A 27,091-nucleotide genomic window follows, 5' to 3' on the forward strand; every position below is an offset into this window, starting at 1 on the left:
GACTTAGTAAGATAGACTCTAAGAATGATGGCTCAACTATTAGATACAATTAGTAGAAGTCCCTACATAATGCAGTTAACGATCGTGCTGATAATGGACAAGCTTGAAATAGAAAAGCCAATGTAATTAAGAATAAATCACAATGCATGTGTATAAAAGAAATAACCAATAGAAGTTTGTTACCTTAGAAATGTATTGCTTTGTGAGCATGAACTAGTTTCTTCAAGAGCATGTGTATTTTTGGCTTACGATGTGCAAGATGTGTGGTTGTGTGTGAGAGAGAGAAATGCATAGAAGAAAGGTTTGTGTATACAATAACCTGAATTGGCTTCACAACGTGTATTTATTTACAAACGGTTGCCTAGAAACTTTCTTAAAAGGTACCATGCACTAATTAGAAAATGCTATATTTAAACTAGAAAAAGAAAGCTAAAAAATCTTCCCTTTGACTCGAAAAATAATGCCATAAAAGTGCCATAATGTCCAAAAATGTCAGTGACATGTGGCACAAGTTTTGAGGTGACAATTATATATCTACCATCAATATACTTCAAAGAAATATCCTTGTAAAAAGATTTTTCGAACCACTAAGCACATTTGTCTAGAAATGGCCCTTTCTTGCTCCAACTTCACTAGCGCCAAAAGTAGCTTCATCACAATGCAAAATTCTCCAATATCCAACACACAATGTAATATTTCATCACACACATAATGCAAAAAATTATTCTATTTATTAGCTTCCTATAATCTACTATACTAATCAAAACATGACATATTTGTCTCATAACTTCCATTCTCCCATTAATTTTGGCTAGTTGAACTATAAAACACGAGAATGGCACTTGGAGGGATAGGCCGGAGATGACTAGAAGCTGAAAACACAAGGATGGCTCACACAAAGCTTGCCAAAGACACTGCAACCATGAACCACGAGTTGTGTCCTGAACAAATTGGCATGTGAGTAATATCATGAACAGCCTCTACATGGACTGAAAGGGGAAAACAGAAAAGGCAGCCACAAAACGCTGCAAGATACTCTCACAATAACGTACTTGGAAATGATACCTTGTGAGGGTGCATATGGAAGAGGAAAATGCAGTGAGAGAGAAGAGATAATGAACATAGAGCGAGAGAGTAAAGAATGCAATAAACTGTGTAATGTTTCAAAGAAAGGGGATTGCAGACAAGGCTGTTGCAATGGAGGAAGGCCCTTCCACGAATGCTGGATGATGATAGGGCAGAGAGGGCACCAAGATGGAGCAGCAAAGGATGAAGAAGATACTGATAATGATGGAAGCAGCAAAAAGCTGATGGCTATATGACGATGACCATAAGGGGTGCAGAAGGCATGAATTGCAATGGCAACAGCATAGGCAGCAGGCGTACATAGGCAACACACCTTCCAGGGCAATGAACGTTGCCCTAGAGGCTAGCAGAACAAGCAGAAATCCTAAAAATGAGATCCTAGGAGAGATTTGAGGGGAAAGACAGCAAAATGAAGACCTAGAAGGCAGGTTGACACTATGAGAGGCCCAAGAAAAGTGCACAGTAAGTACACAACAGGCTGAAGCAGTAAAACGCGGGCCTGAAGATATAAGCTGCCCTAGAGTGGCCACCCTACAGTAAAACACGGGCCTGGAGATATAAGCTGCCCTAGAGTGGCCACCCTAGCAGCCTACTGTCTGCCTGCCCCGAAAAGGATGTGCGCACCTGCAAGAAACTTCGTTTGCCCTCAAAAAGGTGCCAACTATCTGTCTAAAAGGCACTAGCAGCAAGAGTCGTAAAAGAGGAAGGAAGAAAATTTGCTCGAGAGGATGCCAATAATAGACATTCCAAGGATGGAAAACACGACGGACATGAATCATGACTGGTTCCAAAGCTCCAAACATCTTCATTTGACTTAAACTAAGGCTCACAACCAAGAGATTAAAATGGAAAGAGATAGGCATATGCATGATTGCTACAACCAAGATGATGGAATAGAAGGATGCACTGACACATGTCACTAGGTACAAGAGACTGGTTGAGTCACTAAGTAGCCCATTTATACCCAACTTCATGTTTTGACATCAACCGTCATTTTGACTTCTTTCATGTAGAGGACTCTTCAGTCCCATTGGCAGGCCACTTTATGGGTTTTATAATACTTGCACCGCACGAAGTCATGTCCGGAAAGGGGACCTCAATGATGTTGGGTAGTTAGGTATGATCTGTCCGATCCATGTGGACTTAGAACAGCACTGAACGTACACAAAAAAATGTCAGATAAATATGGTGTTTCATGTGTTCATTAAAGAAGGCATTAGATATTAAGGGTTAATCTAGTAAAATATTACTTGCTAAAACATGAGACTTATGATCCAGGAAATAGAGGTGTCACAAGGCATTATCTATTTAGTACTAACTTTGATCTTGTTGCTTCAACAATAAACGGGACGAGAGTGTATATCCTTTAACCCAATGAGTGCTAATAAAGATAGGGTGGCAACTTGTAAGAAAGAGGTAGGAGAAAGCTGAAGAGGAAGGTTGTAGGAGAGAGGTAGGGGAAGAGAATGTAATATGAGAGAGGTAGGGCAAGAGGAGGTAGAGGTGGTGATAGAGGAAGAATGGCAGTAGAAGAGAGGTAGAGGAAGAGGAAAAAAATGAGGAACACGTGGTGGTAAGAGAGGTAGAGGAAGAGGAGTTGGTAAGGGAGGTAGCAGTAGAGGAAGAGGAAGAGGAAGATCTTCAATCTATGTATCCCCCCACCCCCCAAAAACAAAAAAATTTGGTAAGCGTTCCTTCTTTGGGGGGTCCAATCCTGACTAGACGGATACTAGATGGATTGAATGGATCCAACTGGACTGGATGGATCCAGTTTGTCCATGGACAGAATGCAATTATGAAACTTTCAAATGATGGGTTGGATTGATTTAAATTGAGCAGATGACTTGGACACCAGAAGATCCTCTATAGGTTTCCATTTTACTTTGGATATAGGTCCTATTGTTTGGAGCAACAAGTGAACCTACCATCGCTCTCTTTCCTACAATGGCAAGAGTATAGAGCTGCTTGTTTCAGTTTGGTTGAGGTGGATGTTGGCCGAGATTGGCTTTCTACAAAGAGAGCCTATAGTTCTTGATTCATAGTCAAAGTAATCATTGGTATGCCAGTCTTGCTCACTTTCCCCAATGGTTGGTCCAGTAACCATAATCACGAAGCCTATATTCCACTCACTTGTTTGTATTGTCCTACAAGGGACAATATGGTGGACATCTTCATGAAGGCTCTTCCATTGCCTTTGCTTCCTTGTTTGTGCTTCTTGGAAGTTCAGGCTCACCCAAGATCCATTGAGGGGGACTGTTAACAGTCATGGTCATCTCTTGGTTGTCAGCCCTACAGAGTGAGTCATGGAGGGACACAAGGAGCTGTGTCCAGTCATAGCCATTTAGGTCAGTTTGGTCCACTCTTGTACATTTCGTATTTTGAGCCCACTTGTTTCCCATACACATTTGTGCCATTTTTGGTGGTGTGCCTCTTAATAGAGCACCTGTCAGCTAGGTGTTTAGTCTTCTTCAGTCACACTGTTTCACATCTTCAGTCTTCTCACTCCCAGCACCCCTACTTCAATGACACCTGTGACACATGTAGGCTTTTCATTGTATCTGCCTTCTTCATCATCAGTGCTCTTTTCTTTTCACTTTCATTTGCTCTTTTTCTGCTTTTCTATGGGATGATCAGTTCTCTGTCTTCTCTTCATGAATTCCAACTTCCGCTCTCATTTTGACACCCGCCACCCACCCCCCCCCTTCCCCCGCGGCCCCAATGGGGGTTATTCTGACATTGGTCACTGGTTAGTCAATCACAAGCTTCACTACCAATTGGGAATCAATCCACAGCTCATTGCATGGGGCTAATGTGATGATCGAAACATAGAATCACTATTTCATTCTCCACACAAGACCCTAGAGAAAATGAAACAACCAAAATGTCCATAAGAAATTAAACACCTGAACCTAAAGCCAGCCATTTGTTAGCTCCAAACCTGCTGCAAATAAGTTGACACCAGAATCAGTTGTTTATCAGCTGCAAACCTGCTCTGCAAAAGATTAACATTAAGGCAGGCTCCAACTTTATTCTGGCGTTCTTAAAGCTTCTTCACTGAGCTTGTACTAAAGCTACACCCCCACAATCATCCAAATACTCCAACCTGTATTCATAGTTATAGGCCTTCCTTTGACCCATTTATACTGTTTTGGCAAATATTATTCAAAGTTGTAAAATATTCATGTTAATGAAATCTCCCAAGCATGTTTCCATAGATGATTGTATAACTGTAAGCATATTTGCAAGATAACATTAAAATGTCACCCAAAAACTCCAGTACATCAATACAAATACATTGATGTTTAAACCACCATTATACTAGGTTTATTAGGCTGAAAGCCAATGTTGGCCATGAAATAGTGAGCATCCCATAGAAGCTGAATCCAACTATCAGAGCCCTCCTTTCATGGCACAAATGAATCAATCTAAACACTCCTAAACATGAAAATTTGATAGACATCAACAACTGCCATCAAGTTGATAGTTATTTGATTCAGCACCATACACACACACGCACACACACAAAATCTACACTCCCTCTTCAACCTTTAGCACATTGTTTGAGACATGGAGTTACATAAATAACAGGAAAATATAAGCAATTTTAAAGAATGCACGAGCCCTTATACAGCTCATCTTCTGAATGGAAGAGGAGAATCAGCCAAGAGCTTTGATGTCTTTCTAACTGGACAAGACGAAGCATTTATAAATGGAAATAACAATACATTTGATGTGGGCTGTCAGGACTAGATACCTCCAAAAAGAGATGCAATACCAAAAAGCCACATGCAACTGCATGCAATCTAAACAGGTAGGTCAAAATTGCAAAGCCTTTTCAGCAGGGATTGTACTTGAGTACATAACCTGGGGACTATTTAAAGGAGCAGTTCATCAAGAATTTGTTTCACCATTGGGGGTTTTCTTGAGTGCCTCTGTTTGTTTGGCAACCATCTTATCTACAGCCTGCTGCAGTGCATCCCGCCCACCAACAAGCAATCGTGCAATGATCTCAGGATCTGTCTCAAATTGGGCTTCTTCAAATTCCTTGCGGGTGCTGGACCGAAGGACATCCCGCCAAAGTATGCCTTGCTCATTAGGAAAGGAAAAGAAGCGAGTTGCGCGTAGAATATCCCTGTACAAGGAAAGGGCCTCTCTGCGTGTGCTGGTGAGACGTCTTTGCCCTTCCTCCTCTGTGGAAGGCTTTTTGCTGTGACCAGAAACCACATGCTTCTCTAGGAGCTCCTCCAAATTATCAGGTCCACTGTGCAGCAGACGGCACTGCCGAAGGAAGCAGCAACCTCTCCTACTCAGAATTAACTTCATTATCATCCTTGTCATTTCTGCAATAGGACTGGAAAGGCCTTTGCAAAATCATCCTTAGAACTTTGATGAGAACAAAACAAGCAAAACATTTTGAGCTTAAGCAAACTCAAGAAACTACATTGTGTAGTATGTTGGATACTAAACAAGTCAAAGAAGACCATGACATTATTCATCCTTCACATTAAGCAGTCAACCTGTGCATGTGCTGTTTTGAGAATTCAATTTGCAAAAGAGGGAAAAAAAAACCATTGGGTGACATAGAACACATTAGGTAATGCAAGCTCTAAGCAACAGTTGTCAAGAGTATGTCACTTTGTAGGAAGAATCAGTGACAGGCTAGACAAGTATGCAGCAAAGAGAGTACACCAGTCAGACAGTTGGATGAAGCAGTGGGGATGCAGGTCAATAGAGTGGCTTGTTGACCAGCAGCAAAAAGGTTGACCTTTAGATCTAGAATAAACTCTGGAAAGAGCAACAATGACAGTGGGAACCAATCAGTGATGCAATTTAGGATTGAGAGAACCGATTCCATGAACCAACAAAAAGAATGAGAGGTTTAGATGTGATTGGGGAGTCTCTAACTCTTGTGAGATGGACAGATCGAAGCTCAACTGAAAGTACAATTAACAGTAAAGAGAGTGAGAGCACCACACCTAATGCAATAGTCTGAAGTGTGTAGTGCAAGTACAAAGTACAACCCTTAAACCTTAGGGTTGTAAGAGGGTGTTCACATCCGAAGAGTGTAAAACACGATAAGTTCCCAAACTGTGTAACATAGGCACATAAAATAAAAGAAATAAATCTAGGGGAGAAAACCTCTCATACGGAGAGTAAAAAGTGCCCCTGTATCCTACTGAAGATCACTAACACTCCCCTATGAGCGTAGGCGTGAGTCAAACCCAACAAATCCCCCTAGAGTGAAGAGTGGTCAAGATACAAGGGTCATCCACCAAAGGAGATCAAATTTAAAGCATTGTGAAATGCTTCAAATTTATCATGAGGAAGAGCTGTGGTGAAGTGTGGTAGAATAGTAGACAAGGCTGATATCACCTGCATGTAGCCTCTCTTTGACAAAGTCATAATGGATCTCAATGTGTTTCGTGCATGCATGAAACACTGGGTTCCGTGCCACTACAATGGCACTTTGACTATCAATGAACAAAGGAGTAGGCTCCGTGACAGATACATCCAAATCAGCTAACAAGCATCTAAGCCATATGCATTCAACTGTGGTAGTGAAAGCTGCCTTGTATTCAGCTTCACATGACAATGTGGCAACAACGGATTGTTCCTTGCTAAGCCAAGAGATGCAAGATAAGCCAGGAAAGAAACAATTGCCACTAGTGGAGTGATGATAATCAAAATCACCAGCCCAATCAGAATCATTGTAAGCATGTAAGTGCACTGGTCCCCCCTTGGCATAAAGCAATCCAAGAGTCCTAGTACCCTACGAGTAATGGAAAACATGCTTAATAACTTGCCAATGTGACATGCATGACTGATGTATATATATCTGCTCAGGGCTTGACAGCTTGCCAATGTGACATGCATGGCTCATGCATATATCAGCTCAGGGCTGAAATTGCAAATTGTATGTCTGTCCTTGTGTTGCATAAGTAAATAAGACATCCAACTACTGGAGCATATGTGCAGTTATCAAACAAGTCGCTTTCATCATGCAATGACAGCTTTAGTCCAAATTTCATTGGTGTATACATTGGCTTGCAATCCTATAAGCCAAAACTCTCAAGAAGTTTACCAATGTATCTCGACTGTGACAGTCCAATGCCTCTAACATCATCAATGAACTGAATGCCCAAGTAATAATGCAAAGCCCCCAAATTTGACATCTCAAAAGTTTGTTACAAATTATGTTTGAATGCTAAAATCTAATCAACATGTGTCCCGGTAAGCAAAAGATCATCAACATATAGACATATGACTAGCAAGGATCCCTCCTCTTTACATACGTAAAGGGCAGACTCTGATGAGTTGTTTATGAACCCTGTTGTGAAGTATAAGCAATAGTGTATTTATGAATGCCTTTCTACTTCAAAAAATAATTCAGCATAGAGGACATGTATTCCCCCTCTCGGTCGGAACAGTGAGTCTTTATCCTGCAGCCAATTTGATTTTCAGCAAGTGCTACAAAAGCCAAAAATGCATCCTACACTTTTGACTTTTTCACCAAAGAGTAGACCCAACAAAAACAAGTAAAGTCATCAAATAGAAATCCTCATGGTGAGGTTCAAGGCCATATAAAAGGCCAAATACGAGGGCGGCAATGAATTCAAGGTAGTAGATATCAACTACGCATCTAAGCAATACTCATCTACATTCATAAGCTACTCACGCAAGTCCTGAATTTTATTGTATATTTCAGTTTTGTGAATTTGTTAATTGCCATAATTAAGTGCTTAATTAGGTTATTTACTACCCTACACAATAAGAAAGGCTAGTTTCACAATCTTTCAAAAGGTTAGTTTCACAATCTCTCAATTTCCTTCTAAATCTATCCTTTGGCCGGCTCGATTAGAAAAACTTGTCAATCTTGATCATTGAGATCATTTGATTCGAAACGCGACCCACTTTTAGATCATGGCATTATTCACGATTAGCAAATGACTTATTTTCCTTCATTTAGTCTTTATCAAGCCCCCATTCATATGGCAATCAAGCCACATACTCATAAAGCCCTGTTATGAGCTTATAATCCCATGCCTCAAATCTGCCATGAAGCAACTTCTTTTGCAAAAGCTCATGCCAATATATCTATACCCTTATCACACTAGTGCTAGATTTCCTTTGAACAATTTTGCAACTTCTTTCTCATCTTAACTCTTCCAAGCATCCGAAACTTAGTTGTGTCACCAAGATAAATTACTCTTTTCATTATTTCTTGTAGCTTTGGTACTTGATGTGAGAAAACTTGACAAAAAGATTAATACCCCTTCCCAAAAAGTCCTATGGAAGATTTACATTTTCCTATCCTAAATCCTGTACTTGTGTTAGAAGTCTCAATTATATAATGTTTACAAGAGTCTTCCTTTAGACTAGCTAAAAAACTTGATCAACAGTCCCTAAGCAAACCAACAACTAGACAATCATGAGGGAGTGTTATAAGTTGTGAAACCAATTGTGGAAGATAATATCAATAGTGTGGATGACCTCCAAGTGATAAACAACAGCAAGGGAGCTTGTCCTAATATAAATACAATAGACCACCATGCATTGATGAGTAGGGCAACAGCTCAAAACTCTCTAAAACCAGCCTTCCTTCTTGAATAGGGTGGTAGATGCCGGATTTAACACTTGTTATAGCGAGCAAATAATTCAAAAATCTGAAATAAAACCTTTATCACAACAATCATGGATAGCCAACACCCGATTGGCCCCAAAACTAGTCCCCCCTTGTGGTATTTCTTTGATTTGTATTGCTTTGAACCTATAGTATACTAAGTTGTTGGTTAATCTATTTACAGATTCTAAATCTTTGGGCTGTCATCAATGACCAGCAGCAACAGGATCCAATTTGCCCCTTGATTCTAACACAATTAGGGCACAAATTGAATTGGGAACACTTGCGAGTGGGTCAATATAAATGTGGATGTGCAATTCCTTCAGATCAACTGTAATTTTTTCAATTACAGCTACTACTCTAATCACTGGATCTCCAAATAATGGGCATGTTTCTCGAGGTGGCTGAGAAAAAACCTCAAATTCTATAGAAGATTAGGGTTTTGACAGCAAATGCATTGTTATCTGCCTCGAATCTGCTCACTACTACTTGCCTTTGTATACAAAGCATTAAGTTGAGACTAAAGTAGGCTTGAGAATTACGTGCAGTAGTGAATATCGCATGAACAGGTCTCTTTGTAGACCTTTACCTTTGTAAAAGCTTGTACTAGCGAATTCCAGCAGTATCAGGGTTGTACCACGTGTAAATGGGTTTTTAGAGCAGCGACCAGGGGCTCTACCTTTCCTGAACAGGTTCTTAGAGTAGCTTTGTAATGAAGGTTATATCATGTGAAGACATTGGTACATTAAAAACAACAATGAGTCAACGACATGACAGAATTTCTTAGATTCTAGAAGACAATGCTAATAGAGATAAAAAAATAGGGTAAATAATTACGCAAAAACAAGGAGAAGATAGACACAATCTCTATCCCTTGCATCTTTCTATAAAACAGCAGGTTGATGATGCTCACACATCTGCAAGACGGTCACCAAACACTCGCAATGATTGAGGAAGAATGGCGAGCTCCTAATTCCTCTTCAGCCTTGAAGAAACTACTTTGAAGGCTTCGGTTAATTTCTGTTCTTCCTGGCCTTCACTTTCTGCCACTCCACCACTTCATCCATACGTGCTTTATTCGACCTTCTGAAGACGAAGAGGACGGACATGCTCTGCATGCATCACTTCTTCGGTCGCGCGCTGTTTCCAGTTTCTCAAGAGGAACGGCCTGCTCTGCGATGATGTGCGCTTAGCAACCAAGGCTGAATTGTGTGGTGATCAAACGTAAAAACGAGCCACGTTTACTTAAGCAGCGAAAACATGGCAAGACGTGTACATCACATTGGTACTCATAGAGGAAGGAGGGAGCTTACATGTGGGCTTAACATTCTACTAAGCAAGACGCATTAAACTCTACAGATGTGAACCCCGGTGTTAGTAACAATTAGGGCATTTTGCATTAAATTCTACCGGTGTGAACCCTTGTGTTACTAAACTCTCTCTCTCTCTCTCCCCCCATGCTTCCCACCTCCTCTACCCACGCTCCTCCCCACCTCCTTCAATCACCATATGCGGAGCTTCGAGGTCCTTGGTGTGCTTGAGGTTTGGTAGGTTGTGACCCCCTTCTCTTGGTGATGTTGATATGAGTCTCTCTCTCAACAGTGGTGTTTTCCAAAGAGAGAGTCTCCCCCCTCTCTCTCTAGCAGTAGAGAATAGGTACAAAGAGCCTCTCTCTCTCTCTCTCTCTATGAGAGATACAAGTAGAGAGGCTCGCCCCTCTCTCTCTAGCATTAGAGAATAGGTACACATAGCCTCTCTCTCTCTCTCTCTCTCTCTCTCTCTCTCTCTCTCTCTCTCTCTCTCTCTCTCTCTCTCTCTCTCTCTCTCTCTCTATCTATCTATATATATATATATGTGTGTGTGTGTGTGTGTGTGTGTGTGTGTGTGTGTGTGTGTGTGTGTGTGTGTGTGTGTGTGTGTGTGTGTGATACAAGTGGAGACAGCCTTCCTTTGTCTCTCTCTATAGTTGGTGCAATGGGTGCCTATTTTGAGGTCGTGTCCTCTTTGGCTATAGCAAAATGAAGGCACGATGATGGTGGATCCAATTGCTCATAGACTCTTACATAAATAAAGGAAAAGGAGGAGCAAGAGGTAAGGATTGTCAATGCCTTGATGTGCTATTGAGGACATTTCCATAGCCTCATGCTGCTATTATTGTTGCTTCAAAGGGGTGAAGGCTAGATTGATTATTGTTGGTTCAAAGGGGTGAAGGCTAGATTGACTTCACAACTCATCAACAACTACATATATGCCCATGGTTGTACTCATGAATAGAGACACCCAATATTTCAATTAGAAGATCAAAATGAACAAATATGGTTTGTTTATATTTATATTTATTGAGTTGGGCTGTCTCAACCTTCCATCCACACACAACTTGCGAGCTTCCTTTCACCATCTTTCTATCACTCACACAAAGTGTGCACATACATACACCTGATATATGCATCTCACATAATGAGGCTCAATATCAAATAAAGCATTTTATGTTTTAGTTATTGCTTTATGGTAATGTGATACACACACACAATGAATGAACACACACACACACACACACACACACACACACACTCTCTCTCTCTCTCTCTCTCTCTCTCTCTCTCTCTCTCTCTCTCTCTCTCTCTCTCTCTCTCTCTCTCTCTCTAATTTCTAAGTTGTGGAGGCTAGTATGATCATCTCAAAGTAGCACAAAAATCTTGAATACAATCACAATAACTCTCCTATACTTGATCATAGTATTAAAGGTTGAACACCTTTGGTCGAAAGGTTTTAACGTGTTATTGGGGCTATAGTTGGCGAAACTTTGAGAAAATTTGGTTATATTTTGACATGCATGCCATCATCAAAGGTGCTCTAGTAGACCATTTTGACCTCTAGTAGATGTTAATACACTCACATATGCACTCTTTAGTAAAATGCACATGCATTTTTCCATGCACACAAAGTGTGCACACACATACATTTGAACATGCATCTCACATAATGAAGCTCAGTATTAAATAAAACATTTCATGTTTTAGTTATTGCTTTATCACAATGTGATACACACACACATTGCTAGATAGTGAATATATCTTTCATTGTTCGAGTGATACTCAACAACTTGAGTTGTTTTATCCTAAGGGGAAATAATTCCCAATCAATTTAGATGCTTTTCAAATCCTAACTTGGTTATTATTATGACACTCTTACATTCACAAGTGGTTATTGCCTCATTCTTAGTAAATAATGCAAATCATGGTTAAACAAGAAGCAAAACCTAGCCAAACAAGGCTAGCTTTCATAGCTATGATTGAGTTTGTTGGCTCATATGCCTTTTGATTGATTCAGGTATTTGATAGCCATATGCCACCACCTCCATCATTGATAGTCAAAGCACATTAGTAGTTGCAAGAAACCCATTGTTTCATGCTTGCACCAAGCACATTGAGGTGCATGATTATGTCAAGGAGAGACTTTTTGCAAGAGAGATAAGCTTGGCCTATGTGCCAACACATAACAAATTTGGAGATTTTTTACAAAGGCTTTGTCTTGAAGTTATTAGCAAAAAGGCAATAGAATGGCATAGCCAACTAGCAAAGGCAGATGTGCAAGGGATGCAATAACTTACTATCAATGTATGTATTAATTGTAATATTATTTTGAGAGTCGAGTGTAACACCTGTGCAAGTTGTCATATCTTCTGCTAGGATGAAAGACCCACAACTCCGTAAGGACATAGACACTAGCTTTCATTTACTTTCATGATGGTTGGTGTAATCAAAATGCATTTGCATAAATCGAGAAAGACCAACCAAAACCCAAATAGGAGAGGCAAGTGCCCAAACTCAAAACCTCACGTATAAAAGCTAGAAAGTGAATGGATAAGCTCATTCTCATCACATGCAAACTTGAGAGCAAGCTTCTCCTTCTTGCTTTGACTCTATCTTCTTGTGTGCTTCATCTTGAGAGTGAGGGAGAGTTAGAGTGTGAGAGCGAGGGACTTGAGAGGTGAAGCTTCTTCCTTGCATGACTCTTCTCTTCTTTCCCTTCTTGGATGAGAGATAGGTTGGAGAAGAGGTTGAGTTGGTTCTCTTCTTCTTTGCATTTCCTCTCATGGATTGAGTGCTTGTGAATTAGATTAGAAGCTATGGAGTGGAGGAGGTGAATTGAGTACCACTACATGGATCGTGGAGCCACAATCTGGCTTTCACTTCACACTATCGAGGAGAAGATAAGACGGTGAGTTCACTACATCTTTGTCAATTCGTTCGTTCTTGCATTCATGTGTTTTGGGAGAAGAATGGATAGATTGATGAGTGCAAGAGATGTTATGACTATGTGAGAGGTAGCCTTTACCAAATCGAATGAAGCACTTGAAACAATAAGTGTTCCCTCAAGTCTAGCAATTGAGTCTGCCATAGCTCTACAACATTTTGGTCCCATTGCTAGGACATGATAGAATCACCCATGATGGCATACATTCACTTTATCATGCATCCAAATAGCACTACTCCAAAATGGAATAGGAGTATGTGCTTTGAAACGGATTAGGAGTGGTTTCAAAATGGGTGTGAGATAGACTAGGACATCGATTCATGTATGGAAATGTGGGTTAGAATAGGTTATGGAAATGGGAAGAAGATTAGGAAATGACTTTAACGTTAAAAAACACTTAAGCTTTTGGCTCTTTGTTTAGTATTTTGTGGGATTTAAGGGGCTTGCCTGTTGCGAGTGTGAAGCAAGGGGCTTGATTAAGAAGGCGAATTGAATTAACATGTACCTCTCTATGAATTTTAAAATTACAAAAATAAAATTAAAAGCTTAATATTTACATTTTAAACTTAATCTTTGAGTTTTTGGGGTAAAGAAACAATCATTGAAGGGAAGGGAAGAGGAACAAGAAGTCCATGTTATCTATAGCAAAAGATGAGAGGAGAAGGGAGAAGAATCCATAGATATGATTCCTTGTTGTCACCATTGGACTCAAAGGGTAGTTGGAGAGGGAAAAGGTTGATTTAATGGTTACTGTAATGAGGTTGTTGTGTAGCAAAAGAGACTACAAGCTTAAGCTTGTGCAATCACTCATAGTTCCGTACATCGCATAAGGTTGTTGAGTAGCAAAAAAGACTATGAGTTTAAGCTTGTGCAATCACTCATAGTTCTATACATCACATAAGGCTTTGGAACAAGTCTCTAGCCTTGCTAGCGATGGGTTCTTGTCCACTCCTTTGATAGAAATCTAGGGTTCTCTTACACTCACACATGGGGCCCCTTCTTGTAGCCATCACCACACTTGAATATTAAGAAGGCCTTTTGTTGGTGTCAACACTTGAAGCATTAGCCAATTAGGTCGAACCAAGGCCCTTTGGCCTTAAAGCACTTGGACTTGGCCTTTAGGCTACCCATCCATTACTTGGCCCATGACCTTTGCAAATTGGCCTTATTAGGCCTTGAGTACTCTAACTTAGCCTATTGGCCATAGTCTTTGGGTTTGGCCTAGTAGATGCCTTGCTTTTTTAATTTGGCCTTATGTTTCTTCATTTGGCCCATTGAGGCCCATTTGGACCCTCCTCCTCCTCACAACCCTCCACTCTCCTCCATTAAGCCATCATCTTTATCCTCCATTTGGCCTTCCATCTCCCTCTTGGCCTAACTCTCTCAAGGCCATAAGGCTTAAATTTAAGAAATAATAATGATGACAACAATAATGACAAAAAAACTAAATCATTTGGTCATTTTCCTTTAATTTGCAATTCCTCCTTTTCTCCACTCAGCTCTGTCACCCCTTGGGCATCTTCTCTTCCCTCAACCCTCCCTACTCTCTTAGCTAGTTAACTTGTGATGGCTCACCTTTCCGTCCATGTGGCATCAACCAGCCCATGGATCACAATGGCTCATCTCTTGGCCCATGCAATGCCAACCTATGCTTCACCATGGCATCAAGTAACTACACTCCCTCAATTTTTGGCTTGACTTAAGCAACTTAGTCAGGACAATTTGGCATGTGAACTGAGTCATCTTGTTTCCTTGAGTAGCATCCACTTGACACTCAACTGTGACACCCACTTGGCACTCCATTGTGGCACCCACCTGGCCATCAATTGGCCTTGATATCACATGCTTGAGTTTGACCTTCACCACCACCTTATGACTCATTTTCATGTTGATACCACTAGGCCATGACACCAAAAAGCACCCAAGTTACTCATGCCACCCCAAATTATCACTTGGACCGTTTGACTCTTGCTCATCTTCCCTCACCCCTCCCTACTCTCTTAGTCCTCACTCCATTCCACCGCCACAATAACCACCAATTTGGTTGCCATCAACATGTTATTCCTCTCCACATTGGATATGCACTTGGACAACTAACGTAGATTGCTTGCATGGGCCCACACGCAATAGACACATCTCCACACACATACATACACAGTGGTTTACACATCCATAGTTGGCTAATGTGCATACTAGCCAAGTGGAATTATACACAATCACTACATATTACACACGATGATCCCTAGAACTTGTGCTAGGTCACTAACATGACACACCAAGCTACATAGCATGCATGCAATGTAGTCACATGCATGCACACCCCTTGCACATTGGACACTCTAAGTTAGGGCACACAACATTAGGTGACAACACTTGCAACTAGTCATTCTGCACACACAAACACATACACTCTCTTACCCTCTCCACTCAAGACAAAAGCAAAATCCTATGAGCCTCATGTTGAGTCATTAAGGGCTACATCTCATGATCCACAAGCCTCTCAAAAGTCTAGACCTTGATCTCACTACACCATACCTATAGGAGTCCCCTCAATGTTGTTCCTCAAATGAACAATTACCTATGCACTTTGTTGAGCTTGGGATAAAGGAGAAGCAACCATGGTGTGAAGTTGAGAATCATAATTGAAGTCCAAGCATCACAAACCACCCTTTGAGGTATCCATCAAAAGGAACCTTGTTGAAAGTCACATACATGAGAGACTCATCTTGCACTCTCAAGCATCTGTGGGGTGGAGCTGTAAGGGGATGTCTACTTAGCTCTACATCTCACCATTTGGGTGTGAGGCTAGAACCACATTAACCCCGTGTCATCACCCACCATCGTAGGATTCATTACACTTGTTAACAAGAGCAGCTAAGACACACTCTAGTGCATGTAAGTGCAATCACTTAGGGCAAGGCACATCACACAAACAATAGTCTCTCACTACCCTTGGTGCACTAAAATTATCAACTCTAGGCATCGTTTTCAAAGCAATCCAATCTTAATAGAAATTTAATGGGAAGGACTTCTAAAAAGTGATTTTGATATGCACACAATTCCTCAATAGGGATGCTCAAAATCCATAAATATTTGCTAGAGCCTCGATAGTAAACCTACTTGCACCAGTCTAAGATTATCAAACAAATAAGGGCCACAATCAATGCTCTAATTTGAAAACACCTTGTTGTCAAGAGCTTGTGGGGGATACTTACTTTCCATTGAGAAATAGAGACCTAGAACTTTGTATAAGCCATGATTGGAGCATTAGGGGCAAGGACAAAGGGGGAGGGGGAGCCATTTTGCCTTGCATCCTAAGAAGCAAAAATAGACACACTTACAACCTCCAATAAGAGCTTCACCCCATTACTTCAGAACCACATATATCACACTTGCACTTAAAGGCATAAACTCATGCTTGTATAAAGAACAACAACCCTCTAGCAGGTGAGATTGCAAAGAAGAACTTGTATGCATCGAGTAAATCTCTTAACCTTGCTAGAGAGCCTCACTTGGAACCTAGGTACTTTGGAGGCAACTAGGTGGAGCCATTTCACTTTGTGCTTAGTTACACATCACAAATCAACAAAACCACTAGAAAAACCAAGGCCACACTCATATATTTGGCATTGCACTTGATTACATTTCAACACTCAACTACTTACATTTAAACCATAGGGAGGTTGCATTGCATTTAGGACTGCAAGTGGAAGGAGGGACCTAAGGAAAACATACTTGAAGAGAAGAAATCTAAGTGCCTAGAGTTTACAACAACACAAAGATAGGGGCAAGGTAGCAAAAAAATCACAAAGATATGTCCTAGCTTTTGGAGGGAGATGTTGTCATGAGAAGTTTGGTTTAAGCTTTAAAGAACAATGATTACCCATACTTTGCAAAGGTTTACGCTCTACCTACAGGGGACATGAGGAGACATGCTTATAGGAGAATTTATTCAATGCATGGACTTAATTGATATGAATTGGGAAGAAGATTATTGATTTTCATCCACCTTCAAAAGGAGAAGTGTGACAATGCAAGACATAGCATTGATTTATATTTTCAGATAGATACTTTAAATTGGCTTGCAAATTGATACCTGAGTCAACCATTTTTGTAAACTTCCATACTACGTTAGTGTAAATATTACTAGTATTCTTATTAGTAATTTGTAAGGTATGAGTGGCTAGAAAGAGGTGAAGGGAAGGACCAATGATATTGTGACTATCACTCGAAAAACAATGACTTTATATCGTTGGGTCTATGATCAAGTCAGTTAAGTCTTACCCCCAAATTGCATTGTAGAGTATGGAAGATACTCCCAAAATGTCTATGCCATTAGAGGATTTTCCAATTTGCTTCTAGTCTATAGAGCTCTTAAATATTTAGAAGTCATCTATGTGAATAAGTCATGAGAGTGAGAAAGACTTGGTAAGTCAAGAAGATTGCATGAGATAGTGTATGACTTATGGGGGGACTTAAAAGATTGGAGTGGAAAAGTAGAGAAAAGAGAGAGGTTGGGATAGCAAAGATAGGGTTGAAATTAGGCACAACCTATCCAAGATTGGGCTAGTTTAGTCGTGGCATGTTTTAGAGAGATCTTACCATGCATATTGAAGGGGAAGCAAAGGGAAAGAGGGCTCCAACAATAGGTAAGAGAGGGGTATATCCTGGCAAGAGGGGGAGAAGCTCATTGGATTTTTATGGTTGTCTAAATTAGGGAATTACAATTAATAGAATAGGGCAATTTGTTGTCCACAAGCTTTTCTCCATCTTCTATTGATACCGAGTGCATCTATGCAAAATATTCTACTCTCTATTGTTAGAGGATGCTTTGTATCTATCAAAGACTCCATATTGGGAGGGTTTAAATTTATTACTACTATAACAAATAGGGGAAAAAAGGGCTGAACCATAAAAAATAGGCCGATACAAGGTTTCCTCCATCATTAATCACTTCTGCTAATTGGTATTGCTTCCAAATGATTAAGGAAACATTTGGCACTTGTCCAAAACATAGTTTGAAGGATTTCGGACTAGATTAAGGGAGCATATTTGTTGTTAAATAATAAAAATAGGGTTGAAGTACCAAATTTAGGCCCATACAGGGTTTGATACCTCTTTTTTAAATGTCTATCAACTAATAGTGGTTTTGAGTTACAAGATTGGTCTTCCCCCATTAAAGTTTTTGTATTTGCATTGAAATTTGATGCTTTTTCCTTCTTCATAGGTTCATGTACATTAGGATACTAATTTATTTGTATTTAGGTTTAGGGCATATGTTGGACAATTGGTTTTGAGTTGATAAGTTGTTCTCACAAGAGTTGAATTGATCAGGTACTATTGTCCTTAACTAAAATACAAAGGCTTGGAATCTGATTCATTTGGGTTGTGATTTTTTTCTCCTTTCTCGCATCTTCTTCTCTTTAACTCTTACCCTTTGCACCCATAATTTATGAAACCTTTGTAGTTTTGGCTTTCTTCTCTTTATCCCTTTGGTAATGTAAACCAGGCTGACAAAGATAGACAAGGCTTACGAGTGGTACACTTGATAATCCATCACTCTTTATAGGATTGACCTAGACTTGTATTAATTGGACTTCTCTAAAGGGTAGGTGAGAAGATTTAAACACAAGACGTTAAAATGAGACCCTAACATGTATTGACAGGATCCTAACCTGTCTAGAGGGGGGTGAGGAGATTTAAACATGAGAATCCCCATGGGCATGAACTAGATGCTATAACACTGGGCTATTACATGTAGCACACCTAAAGCCCTCGCTCAACCTCTAGGCACTCCAACTTAGCACATTATTAGATTACTTGTTCTCATCAAGGGGGGGTGAGGAGATTTAAACAAGAGATTATTAATGAGAATCCCCATGGGCACAAACTAGATTCTACAACACTGAGCTATTACACCTAACACACCTAAAGCCCTCGCTCAACCTCTAGGCACCCCAACTTAGCACATTATTAGAGTACTTGTTCTCATCAAGATTTGCACTCATTGAAGGACTTGTGCTTAGAGCATGTGACTGCAAAGCAATCAATCCAGTAGATAAGAGAGTCCCATAACTTGCAGAGCTCAAAAGGGCAAGGCAATGAGAATAAGATTGGCACATCATTTGAATCTACACATTTGAATCTACATCATTTGAATCTACACCATTTGAATCTACACCAAACAATCTACACATTTGAATCACAATACCTTTGGGCCTCATGTGTTGGTGCAACATCTTGTTGTGTGAATAGCCTAGATAGAACCAAACATATCAAACATTGGGTCTTATTTGATGATACCCATAGTAGGTAGTAAGAGGATCAAACTATTCAAAAGGAGGGAAGTAAAAGACTATGCAATGGAAGAGTTGATAGATGACATACCACAAGATAATATTGCAAAAGAAGAAGGAGAAAAACTAGTAGATAATGAAGAGTTTTTAATGGAAGAGGAGGACATTGACCTAGTAGTTGAGGTTGGAGAAGATGATGTATAGAAATGGCACATGCCACAGGATGTGCAAGTTTGGACAGGGGGATGTCGCAACACTCCATATCCAAAGGGTGAAAACTTATGGATCTTATATAAATACTATGATTTCATCTATATGCCATGACAAGTGTTTGATAGTAATTATGAGTTGTTCATGCCTTGAAAAGAGTATGACGAGAAGTATGAGATAGGTTAAGTTCTACCACATATTGAGCTACCATCCCTTGAGGTAAAATCACTCTTAAAACATTGCTAAGGAATATTCAGAGGCTCATTGGAGTTTGTACTATATCCCTTGAATTCTTGGCCTTGCTTTAGAGGAACTTGCACAAAAAGTACTTGTGGGATTGGAAACATTGCATTAAGATAGGCCGTTTGAGGGAAAAATGTGCCTTCTTAGTCCTAATATGTGATCGAACCATCAACACCAAAATATGATAACAAATCCCCTCATGTTGAGTGATGTAGTGAACAAGAGTTGGTACTCATGCACAGGAAAGTGCTAAGCATGATGTACTATGATCAATCCATAATACTAAGACCAAATCTTTATGAAAGATTCTATTGAAGGTTTTACAATATTGACTTTGCTCGACTTGGTAGAAGGCTTATTGTTTCAAGTGCTTCATTTGATTTAGCAATGCTTCATGTGATTGAGAAATGGCTACCTCTCACATAGCCGATATATCTCTTGCATTCATTGATCTATCCATTCTTCTCCCAAACCACACAAAAGCAAGAACAAATAAATTAAAAAGAGTGTAGTGAACTCATGGTCTCACCTTCTCTTGGGGACATCATAAAGTGAAAGCTTGATTATGGCTCCATGATCCATTTGGTGATACTTGATCTACCTCCTCCACTCCATATCTCTCGATCCAATGTGCAAGCACTCAATCCATGAGATGAAGAAGGTGAATAAGAGAAGAGTGTGTGACTCAACCTCTCCTCTAACCACCTCTTATCCAAGAAGGTGAATAAGAGAAGAGTATGTGCAAGAAAGAAGCTTCACCTCTCAAGTCCCTCTCTCTCTTCCTCATTCCCACACTCTCACTCTTCCTCACTCTCAAGATGAAGCACAATAATATATAGTAGAAGCAAAAGGAGAAGCATGCTCTCAAGTTTGCATACTAAAAGAATGAGCTTATCCATTTACTTTCTAGATTTTATGCATGGGGTTTTGAGTTCGAGCTTCCACTCAAGTTGAGTGCTTGCCTCTCCTATTTGGCTCTTGGCTGGTCTTTCCCAATTTATGCAAACGTATTTAGATTATACCAATTGTCACAAAAATGAATAAAAGAAAGTACTTGTGCCCTTGCCGAGCTATGGGCCTTTCTTCTTGAGACAAAAATATTACAACTTGCATGGGTGCTATGCTGCAGCTTTCAAAAAAATATTTCAATTAATTGTATGATCGTGGATATTGACAAAAAATTATTGCATGCATTGTGCCTTTTGCTTTATTTTCACTTCTCTTTGCTTTTAGTGTCTTTGTTTGCCTTTGCCAATTGGCTCTACCATTTTGTTGCCTTTTTGTTTTATGGTTAACATCATTCCCCTCCTCGCCGAGTGCTAGTCCCATAGCACTCTTCATTGGAGTAACATCATGCTTTAGCTTTCCCTAGAGATGATGAATGTTAGGAATAATTGTGGAGCCATTATGAGGAGAGTAGTGGCTATTGTTGGAGCTCAATTTGGATGTTAAAGTTGCTAGGAGCTCAATGTAGGAATTAGAGTTGTTTTGCACATTTGATGTCAAGCAAGAAGTGATAATGTGGATTAGATAAAGCTCATGGAATTAGGATTTTCAGGTGGGAGACTATTTAGAATTAAATGGAATAGTTGAAATTAGTTACCATGGAGGTTGTTACTTGAGGTAGAGATTGAAAGCTACTAGATTTGCTTTTACCCTACTACAAGGAACCTCTTGTGCTTTCTCTCTAGGGGAGTGCTAGTTTGTTTTGCATGCATAGGATATCTTGCTGGATTGGGAGATCACTTGCAAAATTGAGACAAAGCCTAGAAAGTTGTCCCACACTCGAGAACTTGATCCATGTATAGATTATAATGTAATTATTGTGTGAGTGCATATGCTTACATAGGCTATTACATCGTTAAATGATAGCATGATGGCTTTTGTTTGTCGATCATCAATAAACTAAGTCATTCGTTGATGGGTAACTAGCAAGAAGCATTGTTATTTGTTGAGAGATAAAGGAGCCAAGGGGGAACTATAAGGAGAACCTCAAAGTGCTTTGCGGTCCATGGGACTTATAGTCATGGATGTGATAACGAAATTTCTTTTATGATTTAAAATGAATAGAGACTACAATGCTGAGTAGGATTGTAGCATTGAATGATGCTTAGCTGACTCGATGATTATTGTGCTTCCTATAATATTGTTGCAACAGTGTGATATTGGAAAATATCAGAAGAACTAATGTGAGTGACTCAGGGAGACAAGTCTCTGTCTTGCTCTTAATGTGCCCTAAGTTTACATATAGGAATAGGAAGTAGGGCTAGGGGATTAGGGATGGAGCCGACCAATTGAGACCACATAGCATGTCTAACTTAATGACCCCTAGGTGCATTGTTGTGTTTGTGTGTGCTTTTTTTTTCTTTTCTTATTTTCTTTCTTTTGAAATACAATAAGGAGTTTTTAGACTTGTATTAGGAGTTAAAGGCACCTATGTCCAGCCATCTACATTTACTTTGTACATAGTACTTACACACCTATATACTACAGGTGGCGATTGTCTATCATTATCACTTTATTTTTATTCTTCCTATGTCTTGCTCTCTCTTGCTTGAACCTCCATAGCCCTTACTTCCTCTTGCTTCTGCTTATGATCTCATTCTTACTCCACCTTTTAACTAGCATTAAAGTGGGCATTTGAGGAGCCTTATTGACATTCACTTTAGCTCTCCGGAAGAGAGCTTCATTCTCAATTTTCATGGCAACCACTCAATGAGGTATGCATAAGTCCTCTTGCTTCTTCTATCAACTCCAAACCTTTCAATAGTGATTAGGACTCTCCCTTGTATCTTTTGAGCTTTAGCAAGTGAGCTTTAAGCTTATAGTAGTAGTAGAAAACTTAGGAATAGCCAATGTGAATTGTGCCAATTCAGCTATCCTTGTTCGTAACATTAGCCATCTTCTCTAGCTCCTACTGAGCTCCAGGCTCATTGGTTACTTGCTTACTATCCTCCCTAGCATTGAAGGCTTTGACTTTGAGCATTATTTTGAGTGTTTGAGGTCAGTCATTGTCCTATTGTTCAACATAGACATGTTGTTTATTGTTTGGATGGTAAGTATTTGCTTGGTTAATGGCCTATTGATGCTTATTTGGCAAGTTTGTACGCTTGGATAATATATTGATGCTTGAAAAAGGCTTTTGGATTTGTTAAAGATTGAATAGCTCAATCATTGAAGGTTTCTTTGCTATTATATATTGTGGACAACAAGCTTACATGTTAAAGGCTTATGTATTGAATGTCTACAAGCACTTTGGGGGTGCTATATTGGATGTATTGATGCTTGGCAGTGATTATGATGCTCGTGTATACTTATGTTGAGTTCTAAGTCTTGGATTTGAGTTCCATTGGAAACATATTTGCAGCGGCTCTTTGCTTTAATCATGGCTTATGGTTGGGTATATGCTCCCAGATATATTGCTTCATGTCTTTAGACACATAGATGTTATGAGATGGCATGTATTGAGCTTGTGTTGCCATTTTGCTATTTCAAATTCACTTCCATGGGAGCACTTTTCATTACAGAGCTTGGACTCGAGTTAGTGGAAGACTCTTATATGCTTATAGTTAATATATACACTGTCCTTATTGTTGTAGACATTGATGATTGTGGGCTAATTTAGATTAGGTTTGATACCTTGATACTTCCTTCTATTAGATGGGTTTGTCAACTTTGATGCATGTACTTGAGCTTCACTATTCATATAGAATGAGTTTGTAGAGTGATGGATCTATGTTGCTTTTGGAGATCTCTTATGCATAGTTGGCTTATGTACATGCTATACTCTTGTTTGGGACTGCATCTATGTATCTGACCTCTTTGGGTCTCTTTGATAGCATTTGGTAACTTAGTAGTTTAATGCTCTTTCTTACATGACTAGTTGTGTTCTATATCTCGATTAGTACTCGAATTCCTTGGTAGTGGGACATTTGTATTTTGATCTTTTCCTACGAATATACACTAAATTATTGTAGTTTTATGGATAGTCATGCTGAGATTTAGTTTTAAGTAGTTTCTTTGAGAGCAAAAACTTGTATTTAGTACTCTACTGCTTCCTACTTGTGGATAGTAATGTATTGGCTCATTCTTCCTTTTGTTGTGTGCTTTTTGAGTTAGTTTTGAAGCTAATTTACTATAATTATAGTAGCCCATATCTCTTTGGTTGGTAGATATAATGGTAAGTGTCTCAAATGCTTCCAATGGCAGTGCTACCTTTAACATAGAGAAGTTGGATGGTAATAATTTTCAATATTGGAAGACTTAGGTTTTGGTACATATTTTTGCAAAAGAAAAAAGTCAAGTGATTGAAAATCAATGGAATAAATACATACGATTGGAATAGAGATGATTTGGAAGAGCTTGATGAGCTATGCAAGTCCACCATTATCTTATCTTTATCAAAGTAGATTTATTTCAATGTTATTATGATTGAAGGTGGTGCTTATGATTTAAGGAAAAAGATATAGTTAGTAGGTGCTATTGGAAGTTTAGATAGTGTGGTGTCTTGTGATGTTATAATGACCTTTGAGTAGCACGTGACTCATGGAAGTTTGGAGAGCATATTTTTCTCTCTTTGATGTGCATATGAGGATAATTGGACACGCATACACAACTCATTATGATCATGTGAGCAAATGGATAGTTTATCCATCACACATGCACACACATGCATACATGCACATACAAAATATGTGTTTCACTTGTAGAATTTTTCTCATGATTTAGTGTGGCCTTTTGTATAAAATTTGAGAAAGTAGGGATCCGAACTTCATATAACCCGAGAATACAAGAGTGGAATGAGAAAAATCCTATTTTTAAAAAGTCCAATCAAGCATCTATATTATTTTGAATGTGTACTCTTCCTTTTGTATTCTAAAAGATAACATAAAATTTCTCCAATACTTTGTATTATTGTCAATTTCTTGAGTACTTCATAACTTTCCCTAAAAACTTCTTCTTTAGCTTTAACTATATTAACATTTACAATTGCATAGAATGAGAAGCATGATTTGCTACATGAATTGTTCAATTTTATGACTTGCAAGAATTCTAATTTGTGTGTGTGCATGCATGCATGTGCATTTATGCATGCTTCCGTGCATGTGCACATGCACTTGTGTTTATACCTATTATATATATGTAAGATTACATATATTAGAGACCAAAGTGAACTTTGGGAAAAATCACTATATAACAAGCCCATATGGTAAGTATCATGACAAAATCAATAAAGGAACTAAATCTAGCATGTGCTCAGGAAAGTGCACACTGGAAGAAGAATGGTAACATAGAGATACAATAGAAGAGAGAGATTGATATGAATACAAAAAATAGAAGGAGAAATTTGCATTGATGTGAAAATGGAATGTTGAATAGAATCTAGATTACATGTAGGCCAGTATATCATTGAGTGCAGCGAATTAGACAGATGATGGAGTACATAGGCTGACGGAGAGAAAGTGCTGAATTATGAAAAACAACATGTGTGGGAAGTTGGGAGGGAGTGGAGGTGGAGGGTTTGTTATATATATAGGAAGTAGCCCCAAATCTAGCTAATTGCACTAGATGTTTGCATTTAAGGTATTTGAGTTGGTCAAGATATATTGCCAACCCCTAAACTAGGTGCACATGTGTGAATGCAACTCTAGATGCTACTAAAACTAAATTGCACTCAAATTGGCTCAATGATCAACAATGTGAACACACCAAAATCACTAAAAATTTGAAATGCATAATAATGCAAGAGTTGAAAATAGTTAGGGCTTTCCCATCTCCATTAGACTTTGATGGAGCTTACAACTAGTGGATGATGAGCATGAAAAATACAGGCTAACAAAGATGCCATTCAAGAAGGTACACTTCACATCCATATGATAAATGGGCCAATGATGGTGGGCTACAAGAGTTAAGATAGCTCGTACAGTAGACATGCTAGGTATCAAAGTAAAAGTCTTTAAGTAATCCAGCCTTGTTCTCTATGCAAAACCCTTAGCAACAAGCATAACTTTGTGCTTTTGTGCAAGATGCCATCAGCTAGGTATTTGGTCTTATAGACCCACTTCATACCAATCACTTTTTGCTTTTCTAGATGTAGAAACAACTCACAAGTTTTGCTTGGTCTTATAGACCCACTTGACACCGATCACGTTTTACTTTTTATTAGAGTTGAGTATTTGGCCTTATAGATCCACTTCACACTAACCACTTTTTGTTTTTCTAGATGTAGAACCAACTCACAAGTCTCATTTTGCTTAATGCAATGGAGCTTCTCCTACATAATACGACACCATCTAGTGCTAGGGCCTCTTCAATCATAATAGGCTTCCTATCCTCTAAGATTCAAGTCAAAAGGGCATAGTGCACACAAAGTCAACACCTTGTGATGTGCATGTATCTTGGTGCTTGATAGTTGTGGCTAATCCATATCTTTGGAAAAGAAGTAACTCCTAAATCTTACATAAGTTGCCTAAACCACCATGAGATAACTACGGATTGCTCTTACTGTGAGGAGATACCTAATGGCCTTTAGAACCTAGAATGAACCTATATGGAATGTTGGAGGCCATAGCCTCATCAAACACAACTTCCTGACTAACCATAATCTTATGGGTATAGGGATCATAGAGCCTATATCTTTTGGTCACACGTGATTATAACCAATAAAGATATGCTATTGAGCTTGCCCATGTGGTTCTTGTCAACATGACCATAAGGATTGCATTCAAATATGCAAAATTGGGAGGTAGATGACTTTCTTGCCAAAGAAAGTTGTATGGAGTTGTGTACTTCAAAGTTTCCGTTGAACACCTACTGTAGATGTGAACCACAATAGAGGCTACCTCCCTCAAAGGGTGTGAGGAATTTCTTGATATTCCAACATCGAATGAGCTGTCTCTTGCATGGTTCATTTTGCTTGCTCCATGATAGCATTCTCTAATGTTGTGTTTGAATGAGACCATCTTGATCTCATGATGCTCCTTGCAAAAGCTATTCTCTCTCCAAATAACTCTCTCTCCAATTTTTTCTTCTCTCTTGCTCTCTCCAAACATTTTATTTGCTCTCTCTTCCCAAATCCCTTTCTTCTCCAAAATTTTCTCCTCTCTCTTCAAATTTTTTAATTTCTCTCTCTCTCTCTCTCTCTCTCTCTCTCAAAATTTCTTTATTCTCTTCATAATTTTTTCCTCAATGACTCCTCCTCCTCCTCCTCCTCTTCTCTCTCTCTCTCATATCCCTTGCTCTCCAAATTTTTATTTTCCCTCTTGCTCTCTCCAAAATGTTTATATTCTTGCTCTCTCTCTCTCTCTCTCTCTCTCTCTCTCTCTCTCTCTCTCATTTTTAAAATTCGTTTCTGTCTTTTCTCTCCCCAAGTTTTTCT

At 39.3% G+C, this 27,091-nt stretch overlaps 1 protein-coding gene across 2 annotated transcripts; it reads right to left on the reverse strand.

The window, feature by feature from the left end:
- Window positions 1-4,658: 4,658 nt before the first annotated feature.
- On the reverse strand, window positions 4,659-10,018 carry EMB1793 (LYR family of Fe/S cluster biogenesis protein). Of its 2 annotated transcripts, none has more exons than XM_087700206.1 (2): window positions 9,297-10,018; window positions 4,659-5,437 (listed from the first exon to the last, which is right to left on the reverse strand). In XM_087700206.1, the coding sequence occupies exon 2, from the start codon at window positions 5,422-5,424 to the stop codon at window positions 4,978-4,980; it is 447 nt and encodes a 148-aa protein (XP_087556332.1). In that variant the 5' UTR covers window positions 5,425-5,437; window positions 9,297-10,018; the 3' UTR covers window positions 4,659-4,977. The 2 variants fall into 2 exon arrangements, with proteins under 2 accessions (XP_087556332.1, XP_087556331.1); XM_087700205.1 differs by having other exon boundaries at window positions 9,621-10,016.
- Window positions 10,019-27,091: the final 17,073 nt, after the last annotated feature.

The sequence above is a fragment of the Lygodium microphyllum genome, chromosome 19 (assembly GCF_053477565.2).
Source record: "Lygodium microphyllum isolate KBCC chromosome 19, Lygodium_microphyllum_v1.1.10, whole genome shotgun sequence".
NCBI classification, from domain to species: Eukaryota; Viridiplantae; Streptophyta; class Polypodiopsida; order Schizaeales; family Lygodiaceae; genus Lygodium; species Lygodium microphyllum.

Bases quoted from the DNA above. Each gene is read 5' to 3' on its own strand.
- EMB1793 (XM_087700206.1), bottom strand. From the start codon at position 5,424: ATGACAAGGATGATAATGAAGTTAATTCTGAGTAGGAGAGGTTGCTGC.